This window comes from Crocodylus porosus, unplaced genomic scaffold, assembly GCF_001723895.1.
Source record: "Crocodylus porosus isolate Cpor-Errol unplaced genomic scaffold, CroPor_comp1, whole genome shotgun sequence".
Classification (NCBI taxonomy): domain Eukaryota; kingdom Metazoa; phylum Chordata; order Crocodylia; family Crocodylidae; genus Crocodylus; species Crocodylus porosus.
Window position 1 is genome coordinate 82,064,627 of NW_017728949.1, and position 10,348 is coordinate 82,074,974.

The 10,348-nt window shown below is 49.3% G+C and overlaps 1 protein-coding gene and 1 long non-coding RNA gene across 7 annotated transcripts in view; both read right to left on the bottom strand.

Moving 5' to 3' along the window:
• The window catches only part of NR4A2 (nuclear receptor subfamily 4 group A member 2), a 7,306-nt gene extending 5,159 nt beyond the window's left edge, over positions 1 to 2,147 (bottom strand). For 2 of the 5 annotated variants that reach the window (XM_019554608.1, XM_019554606.1), the window contains exon 1: positions 1,735 to 2,142. In XM_019554608.1, coding sequence (XP_019410153.1) covers positions 1,735 to 1,756 — 22 coding nt within the window. In that variant the 5' untranslated portion in view covers positions 1,757 to 2,142. Of the gene's footprint in view, positions 1 to 154; positions 278 to 1,734 lie in introns of all 5 variants that reach the window. The other 3 variants (XM_019554607.1, XM_019554609.1, XM_019554610.1) reach the window with 3 other exon arrangements.
• Positions 2,148 to 4,021: 1,874 nt separating this feature from the next.
• On the bottom strand, positions 4,022 to 9,420 carry LOC109323204. 2 transcript variants are annotated; one of them, XR_002104580.1, is made up of 4 exons: positions 9,365 to 9,420; positions 8,362 to 8,810; positions 5,295 to 5,385; positions 4,022 to 4,230 (listed from the first exon to the last, which is right to left on the bottom strand). It is a non-coding gene; the product is annotated as an uncharacterized LOC109323204 (long non-coding RNA). The 2 variants fall into 2 exon arrangements; XR_002104579.1 differs by having other exon boundaries at positions 5,295 to 8,810.
• Positions 9,421 to 10,348: the final 928 nt, after the last annotated feature.

The following is a 10,348-nucleotide window of genomic DNA, read 5'->3' on the forward strand; positions in this document are numbered from 1 at the left end:
CCCCGCCCTCCCCCGGGCCCGGCAAAGCCGCTCGTGTGCGCAGGGAGCCCAGGGGGCGAGGGGCACCTGCCTGGACCCTGCGGCGCTCGGAGGCTACCTGGCGCTTTGGGAGTAGCTGTGTCTTTTGGGTGTGAAAGAAATGAAGCTCACAAACCTTCAGGCGAGTTAGAGGCGTTTTCGAGGGAATTAAAGGCGGACAGTGTCGGAATTCAGTGGAGAACAAAGTTTCCAAGATTTTAGGAAACCAAGGAGGACTCCAGCCTGCCCAGTATGTTCTCTGAAACACAGACACAATAGACTTCATGTTCAGACTGGCTAGGGATGGACTCGAAACCACCGTGTTGCCAACCCCCGAGCCTCTCCCGCCGCACGTCTTGCCTGCTTTGGTCAGACACCGCGTGCGGCCTTTTAATCGAGAAATTCTCTTCCCAGTACTGGAAGGGAAGCGCCAACACGATTTTTTTTTGTCCTCGTGGCACTTTGACATTTAAGATAGTTCCCTAAAGAGTTCTTTTATGGGGAGAAAACTTACTGAAAGCAGGTTGTTATTTAGGTCTCGGGCAATATAATCATTCTGTTGTGTTATTTCCGTGCGAGAGAGACAGTGGATTTATTCTGAATCGCCCCACACATGTCTGAGCGCCGTTACTGAGGACGGAAAAGGGGGGATCCTTGTCTGCATCCTCCCTCCAAGCCCAGGCACTGCAGCGAGACTTTGAACGACGGCCCTTTACAAAAAGGACCTACATGGCTGGAAGCCACATGCATTCACCAGCCGCGAGAAAACTAGCCAGGCAGGGATCCCAGATGAGAGGAGCCTGCCCAGAGCCGGAGTGAAACGTTTCCAATGGGTGCACTCGCACAGAGACATGTAATTCAGATTAATTACAAAGACACAGCACCGCCTCGCTGATTTGTTGCTCTGTTTTCTGAACTTGCACTAGTCGGACTTAAAAAAAGGGGGGGGCGACTTTTCAGCCCAGCATAGCGGCGGACTCCTCTAAGCACCAGCGCTAACTTCGCCCCCAGCAATGCCATTTGCTCCGCAGCGGGACACCTCCCGCACGCAGCCGACCGGCACCCCGCGCGCCCCCGCACCGGCCCCGCCGCGCCGCACCCCGCCTCCCCCGCGGCCTCGCTCCTCTGCCAAGTCGCGCCTGGCATCACTGCTGCTGGCCAGGGCACAGCAACCTTGTGGGAGGGAGATCGGCGGGGGAATCACTGCCCCGCGGGCGCCCTCCGCGAGGTGAAGGGAGCAGGTAGCCCGGGACCCCCCCCGGCTATGCACACCCGCTCCGGAGCAGTCCGCGTTCAGCGGCAGCACTCCGGCAGCGCCCGCGCCGCCCGAGCACGGACATGGCAGGGTACAGACGTTCCCAAGCAACGCGCACGCCGAGCAACTTTTCTGCTCCTGCCGAGCCCGGAAAGTTCAGGCCCGGCTGCGCGGCTTCCCCGAGAGGGGCGAAAGTGGGAGCAGCAAGTGAGGGGCAGAGCCCTGCTCCAGAGCCGGCTCCACGCGGCCGGGCTTTGCCGAAGCAGAGCTGAAGGCCGGGCAGCGACGGATTCACTGAATCGCGTTTTGGAAACATGGGGAGGAAGCTGAATAAGGAAAGCACGGAGACAGCCCCCCCACCCCCGGCCCCCCGCCAGAGCGAAGGGGAAGAGCACCCCACAGGTCTCCCAAATCAGCTGGGAGATGAAAGAGGGGCAACGAAAACCAAATCCAATACTTACTTGTTAGCAATGTCTTTTTCATTCATTCAACTGTTCGCACAACAGTTTCCAAGGGGCGGGTCGGCGGAAAAAGCAGCCGCGCCGGGAGCACTTGCTCGTTACTCTCCGCGGGGAAGTGCAGGACCGGCGCGGCGCGAGCAAGCCGGACAGACTGGCCCTTCCCTCCAATGTGCCTTTGTTTATGTGGGCTCCGTATTCCAGAGCCAACATGCACCTAAAGTCTCCAAGCGTCAGTGCACGTCAGTGCTGCCCGCCCAATCAGCCCTTCAAGGGGCTGGATCTCTCCGTACCGTTGGCCAGTTCTTGCTTTGGTAAATTTCCGACGTGACATCACCACGAGTGCAGATTTTAAGGTGGGAACAAGCTACCTTGGTTCACCTTGTTACCGCTTTTCCAAAATAGGTGCGATCCCGCCCCCGCCCCCTCCGGAGGTGCAGGGCTGTAAACAAAGACCACGACCCCCCCGGGGAGCATGGCCCTGGGCAGCGCTCCCAAGTTGCGCGCGGCGGCGGGGGCCGAGGGCAGCGCTCGTGAAGACACGGGAGCAAGCCCCCCCATGTCTTCGCCCCCCGGCTTATTCTCTGGAAATGTTCCCCTCCCGCCCCCAGCATGGGGCAGTGCGGAGTCCCCGCGCGGGCAGGACACTGGTGGGCGCGGGGCAGGGAGCGGCTCACCTGAGCGCCCCGGGACCTGCAGGTGCCACCGGACCGGGCTGCTCCGGAGACGGCGCAACAAGTGCCGCGCTGTGGGGCGGGGGGTCCCGGCCTCTCCCCCCTGCTCGGGCGGGCTGCGTGGGGCGGGGGCACGGCGCTCACACGAGACCCCTCGGCCCGCGCCCGTCTCACTAGACGCGAGGCGGGCTGCACCAGGGAGACCCCCTCCCCTGGGGGCTGCTCCTCCCCTGCGCGCCCCACGTGCCTGCACCGCACCGCACCGCACCGCACCGCACCGCAGTGGGGTGTCCCGGCCAGGCCCCGCGCGGCTATTTCGGGCCCTCTATAAATAGCCGCGGGGGGGCGGGGCGGGGCGCGGGAACCCGCAGCCGCCACCTTAAGGCCCGGCCGGCGGGCTGGGGCTGAGGCCGGGCGCCGCCGGGGGGAGGCGGCTCCTGAGCACGAGCGCGGCGCGGCGCGTCAGCCACAGCCCGTGGGCCGGGGCGCACGAAAGGGAAAAAGTGAGAGCGAGGGGCGGGGCGGCGGCGCGTGACGCAAGGGGACGCCGCGATTGACGCAACCCGCCGCCGGCGCCAAAAATAGCAGCGGCGGCGGCAGCGCCCCGCGCCCGGCGCTTGCTCCATTGCGCCGGCGGGAGGGTGCGGGGAAGCCGCGCGTGGGGCCCGGCGGTGGGTGGGCAGGGCCTGCCGGGCTCCCCCGTCGGAAACTCCGCGCCGCCCGGGATTATTTTTAGCCGCTCGCGGGTTGCGCCGGGTGTCGAGCGAGCGCGCGCGCGCGGCTCGCTGCCTGCGCCCCACCCCCCCGGTGCCCAGGGCGCGGCCCGTGCGCGGCCTTGCGCCCCTGCCGGGAGGGGGCCTGAGCCCGTGGAGGAGCGACCCCGGCCCGGCTGAAGCCTGCGCGCCCGGGGGCGAAGCCGCTGCGGGTCTCTTCGTGCCCCAGAGCCGCCCCTCCCTGCAGTCTCGCGGCAGCTGTGGCCGAAGGGGTCACTCGCGACAGGCCTGCGGGGTCTTCCCACGCGAGGAAGCGGTGCCCGCCCGCGGGCCGTCACGCTCCCGGGCGGGCCTCTAGGTTCCGGGCAGGTGCAGGTGTCCCGTCATGGGAGGATTAGGCCTGAAGCCTAATGACTTCCCCTGAAAAGGTTATCGCCAAAAGGGAAGAGGCTAAGAAGTCTAGCTGCACTTAGAAGACAGCACTTACTTGAGTCCTACTTCCTCCTGAGAAATGAAAAGGAAATAAAACATCTGAAAAAAGATTAAAGCAAATCCTTTATAAAACAGGTGGAAGGTCGTGTAGAAGTGAAGCCAAACGATGCTGCTCCGAGTCCGAGAAATGGTTGGTGCCTGATCTTGGTGCACCTTTTCTCCTCCTCCCTTCAGTGCTAATTTTAGTTATGGTCTTTCTCTCTTTATCCCAAACATTTTTTTTCCTAGCTTTTAAAACAAAATATTAACAGGTCAGCTGATAACTGCAAGAATGAAAAAACACACCATACTTCCTTAGCTTTTAAGTTGTGGATATGTGAAATTAAGCAGAAGCGTTACATGATACAAATAATTTTGATAATATTTACTATTATGTGCAACCAAATGAAGACCAGTATAAGGGGGACTTTTGTTATGTTTTTATTATATTGTCACATATACAAATAAAAATGCAGCTTAGGATTCTGGAACCTTTCAAGTCAATAATTTAAAAACAATTTCAAGAAAGCCTTTTATCTCATACATGTTAAAAACATTTATACGCGTCACCTTCTATGCCTACTGATGTCAATAGCACAACTCTTACTTCATTCAGTGGGACCCACAGCAGGAAAATAATTCTGAAAAAAAGCAAAATTTATGAGCAAAGTTAGAGTGAAATTACATCTTTCATTATGAATATTTTGGAAATCTACTAGACTTCCATTCAGCTAGGAGCCAAGAGAGGTAGCTTTGCAGCGGTAGTAGTTGCAGAATGAGAATTTGGCCTGTGCAGTATCAGACACGTGTAAGAACGTGGCTTTCTTAGAAGAAAATCATTAATTCTCTGGAGTTCTCTGCTGCAATGAAATTTGTGCATTACAAAAAAAAACATAATTTTTTTTCATAGTTTTCTACTAAAACAGTTCAAGAATAAGGCAAGTTAGTATTTTTGCTGTGCGAGTATGATTCAGCTCTTCAGTCCATTTGCATGCATTATTCTTTTTTACCTTGTTTTTGGTGTATAGAAAACTTTTTGATTATGATTTTCAGTAGATTACAGTTAATGCAACTCAGCTTAGAAAAAATACATGTGTAAGATATACGTAGAGTCCCAGAATGAATAAAATTGCACAAAAAGTGCTATCATCTTGATAACAATGAGCCATTGTTTTAAAAAGAGAGGATCCAAAAGATGCTTTTTTAAATACAAACTTAGACATTTTATATTTTAAATGTGATTAAAACAGATAAGACCAAAAGCACTGTGCAAAAATGGAACAGCTGGGCAAAGGGTGATCATTCCCTAATAAGGTTTGCATGTATGCCTAAGTTTTGCCAAAAATTCCATTTGAAAGTGTTTCCAATTTAAGAGTTAAAATACTTTTTTAATTGTAAATTAAATTTACAGTTAAAAAATGAATATGAGGTCCAAATTGTTTGTCTGTATTCAATTAAACATGCTGAAATCAAGAACAATAACAGGTATAAACATAGTATTTGATTTAAGTTTTAAATTGGCGAGCTGTTACATGTTTCGCTAAGGTATCAAAAAAGTTATGGTAACATATCTACAATCAAAAGTAATAATTCATTCAACAACTTTAATGTTGTGTCCTTGAATCTTTCTTAAAAGAAAAAAAAGCTAATAACTTTATAATCACTGTATATTCTTTGTATAAAATGTGGATCTAGTTATTCTCACCTGCAATTATGACGGTTCAGTCTCACCTATGAATAACCCTAGATTGCTTCAGTAGGTACCAGTTCAGTGAAAGCCAGGCAGGATCAAAGACCTAAAAGGATACATAACATAGAACATGTACAATTACAATGGCTGGCCCAGGATACAATTTTAAAAGCTACAGAAGTAACTTATAGCAAAAACCCTTATAGTGATAAGTAATACACCTAATTACCATATCCTTAGAATAGATGTAATATAAATTTCATTGCTCACTTAAAAGTTCTAAAGTTAACAGCATAAACTTGAAGTTGAGTAATTAAGTAATCCTTATATAGACACTTATTAAAGTATTTATACATATTATCTTAAATCTACATCTATCATTTTGCCAATTAAAATTAGGACTTTAATTGCAATTAAGTAATTTAATTGCCAATTGAACAGCAAAATTGCTAAGTGACTAATTTTAATGCCTATTTTAATTACCAATCATGACTGGGGAGGGAGCTAATCAAGCAGTATCAGAGTAATGATGTGAAAAAAAAATGGAGAACAAACATTCAAGGCTACACGCGTTAAAAAAGAAACCTAAATTAAATAAATGCAAACACAATTTTATAAATGTGGTGAAATGCTGTATTTTGGTATCCAAATACAGGAGCCCAAAGAACACATTTAATTAAAACAACTGTCAATCTTCTTTTAAAGTATTAACTATGAAGTGCACTTTTATATTATATTTACATATTGCCCTCACTAAAAGATAAACTAAAAACTGAATATGAATGTGAAGTTATGTAAGTAATTGTAATTTGACAGGATGAACCATTCTAGATAAGCAGCAACTTGTCAGTTGAGTAATAAAAATGAATTCTCAAAGTGCAAGATGGGAGGAACTCTGCAATGTTATACACAAAAATGTACTGAACTATTATTGTACAGAGTCATTATATCTAGCTTCCATGTTCAAAAAAGTTCCAGCCATTTATTGCCAAGGCCTTTACATTAAAATGAAATATAGCAGTGTTAAATATTTTAAAATATCAGTGTGAAGAGAAACAAGTAGCTATGATTGCAATGCAATCAAATGTCACTATAAGGAAACTAATGTATTTAAAATCCACAATATATGGTATTGGAATTCTTTAACTTCTTTATCCTTTCCTGCCCATACAAAATTTTATATATACACACATAGATACACTCACACACACATATATGTACATGGATACATCATTGTGCAATTGGTGTTCCATTCAACTCTCAATTTAAGAGGTATGTGAATAGGGAACTCTTTTTGGCACTAAGTTTGAATTTTAGAAGACAGACATCTAAACATAATTTAAAACCGTTCCCTCTTCAGTTCATTAGAACAACACTGACATATGTTGTATATGACTGATTTTGGAAGTAAGCCACTTCATAGGCCTGCAGCCCTTACTCTGTCAAGATTTTCCACTGACTTCAATGGGGAGCTTTCTTTGCTTAGTAAAGACTACAGGGTTAAGTAAAAAAGGTTAGCATGGATGAGATCATGTAAGAATCAAGTACACTAGAGTTGAGAATTAACTAGGATTTATGACAACAATAGTTTTCATAAAAAAGACACTGATCCATTCATAAACATACTTACACTGGCATGTTTAAATATTAATCCAATATAAACCCTCTTTTAAAAAACCCACAAAAAATACTTTGTTAAAAGGTATGCTGATCAATTTTAAAAGATTAGAACTTTTTTGTTGTTGCAGAGTGGCAATTTTGAGTTTTATATTATTTGTATCCCTGTTGGCAACAGGAATATGCTTGAAGCAATATTTTACTTCACATATAGGCAACTCAGACTTCACTTCCACATGTCTTAATGTGGCCCTTGAGGCAGGGCTGGAATTACACTTTGACTTTTTGGGGAGTCTGCAAAAAATATTGGACTGCCCAGCACAATGGCCTAACAGAATCAGAGACCCCCCACCCCAGGTTATGATTCTCAAATCTTACAGGGGTGCTTTTGTTTCTTATGGGAGGGCTCAGCCCCCTGAACTCTCTCATAATTCAAACCCTGCCTTGAGGTACAAGAAAATGGGGCTCAATACTATGAAAACCACCAATGAAAACCGGCTCAGGCCCATTTATCAGAACAAGAGCTTTGTTTTTCTGGTCTGCTACATGGAGACAAAGGCAAACCTCATACCATCAGTGGGATTTTGCATGATATACATACATAATATATTAATTAAACAAGGTGCCTTTTTCCTGTTCAGGGAAGGTTATGTATTTTTCTGTACATTTTGAGAGTGAAAGGTCATCTTTTAACATATTGAACAGTTTTTAATAACTTGAGGTTTATCTTACAGATGAAGGACATGGAATTTGCACACACACACAATGTGTGTGCACGTGCATATGTGTACAGATTATTATTTTTAGAAGTACCAACTACAGGCCAAGGCCCCAGGGCACATCAAGCACAATAAAGAGACAATCCCTGCCTTCATAGTAGCAACTAGAAGCCAAGGCCCCAGGGCACATGAAACACAATGAAGAGGCAGTCTCCATCTCCAAAGACCTTACAGCGTGTATTGGTTACTAATATGCAAGCAGAGTAACTTCATTTAGGATAAAAATGTGTCACTGACAACCCAGCATAAGAAAGAATGGCAACAGGTGCATGATGGATTATACTTCTTGCTTTCTGTCCTTGAACAATTATTAATTTTCTTTCCATCTTGAATAACATTTCAGATAACAAGATAGCAGCACATTACATGTTAAAATTAGTGTCCTTCAAAAATTAATCATCAGGCTAAGTGTAGAAATCAAGGGATAAATACTCTGGAGTTTTACAGGTGCAAAACCTTCCTTTTGGATACGATCATGCTTCAAAAGGTTAAAATCATAACACTGAAACAGATTACAAAGCTAGTGAATTTACAAAGTCTGGCTGGGCCCAATCAGATAACCTTTTGAAAGTAATGGGTGACCTTCTACTGACTTGTAATAGAGCCCCAATAAATGCACAAGTTATTGCACATTCAAGACATATTGAACAATCATTGGGCAAGATCTACCAATAATGCATACATACCTGTTTCCTTAAGAACACTTCGTTTTCTGCATGTTCAAATTTCTGTAAATGTGTGTGTTGGGGCCCGGTGGGGAATGAATAGGCCTTCTGAAGTCAAAAAGTCTTAGTTCATAAAAAGTCAAACAACTGAACTCATGGTTGAAAATATAAAACATGTTGGAAACTGCTAAAAGGCAATTAATTTTACCCCCAATAGTTTTTCTGAAGTACTCTAAAGTTTAGTCCTTATGTTGCTCCCCCCTGTCCCTACTCCTAGTCCCTAAAAGAAATATGAAGTGCAGATCAAGATAGTTTTGCTCGAAGTCAGAATATTTCACACTGGCATTGGGACTTTTGTTGTTACAGTCACTTGCAGTGAGCACAGCGGAGCCCACGCCGGCCCTTGTCACTGCGAGAGAGCAGGCCGGGTCACGCCTCAGCGTCGGGCACGTCTGACAGCTGCCAGGATCCTATAAATGCAAAGAGATGATTATCCTGGCTGAAGCCTACCCCCGTTTGGTCACACGCTCACTGGATTCAAACCAAACCAAACCAAAAACCACCCCGAAACAACAAAACCCGGTGAGATCCATTTCCCATCTTATTGCTACATAGCATCAGGTCAAGGCATACGAATCGCAGCAGGCGATTCATCTTCCTGTTCCGAGAGTCATTACATTTTCCCCCGGAATATATGTGATTGATATTCTCGGAGGTGAGGGGCTAAACGGCCCAGATGGCAACGTGTTGCATCCCATATGCTATCTGCCCATCCGTGCTTAAGCTGCCATTAGCAACATCTGCACCCAGCGGAAATCCAGCTGCGCGGGGAAGGACCGGCGGAGCTGGGCTTGCCGGCAAAGAAAAGCCCCCTCGCTTAGCGCCCCCGCGGGAGCCGGCCGGGCCGGGGCAGCCCCGCCCGCGGGGACTCAGGGCACCAGATGTGTTCCGCTTTCACTCCTAAATGGCAGTGGAGGAGGGGGAGGAGGGAGGGAGGAGAGGAGAGGGCTCCTCCCCGCCTTACCTGCTGCGGCGCCCGGGCTCGGCTCCCTGCTCCGCGCCGGGCCGGGGAGGGGAGGGGGCGGCGCGGGGGCCGGGCCGCCGCCGCCGCCGCCGCCGCTCCACACAGCCCCATTGTGGCCGCCGCGCGCGCGGGCAGCCAAGAGCGTCAGCTGCGCCGTCAGCGCGGCCCGGCTCCGTGACGCGCGCCCGGGGGGGACTTTCCACTGACGCCGCCGCGGGGAGAGGAGCCTGCGCCCCCCGCCGCGGGGTCCTCCGCCTGCAGCCGGGACCCGCGGGGAACCGGAGGCACGGGAGTCGGGCCGGCGCTGGCAGGGGCGATGAAGTGCCTGGCTGCGGGGGCACGGCCGTGTCAGGGGCCCTTGCTGGCCCGGCACAAGCCCAGAAGCCCTGGGTGTGGGTGCCCCGCCCCCGCCCCGCCCCAGGAGGATGCTTTGGAGGAGGAAGAAGCACGGAGCAGAGGCTGCGGCGCGGCCAGGGGGCGAGGTGCCACTGTCCCTTCTCCGAAAGTCTCGAGAGGCGGGACCTTGCCTCTGGCAGGTGCACATCTGTGTTTTCCTCCCTTGGCGCCGGACCGTCCGATTCGGCATCGTGCCTTTCTGCTGCAGACTGGTGTTTGGCACTTCACACCTGCCTGCAAGTCATTGTAGCTAGGAAAACTTTCCCGTCCCTCCATCTCCACAGAGCAAATAACTCAGAGCCTTTGTGCCTTTCCCTTTCCACCTCTCACCAAGAAAGGCCATACCTGGAGCTTCCAGCCTATAGGATTTGCTTCCCCAGTATGTTTTCCTCCAGCAGCTGGCCCCTCAGGTCTGAGAGAGACAACCTGCGGCCGCCCTGAGGGAGATGTACTCTAGTTTTCTGTCAAAGGTTAGAGCGCCATGCCTTCCAGCTAGCGTTTTTGCAATGGTTTTGTTTCCAGCTTTCCTTTTACTTAATTGGACAAGGAGACATGTTTCCATAATTTTGGAACATAGGTACAGGTTTC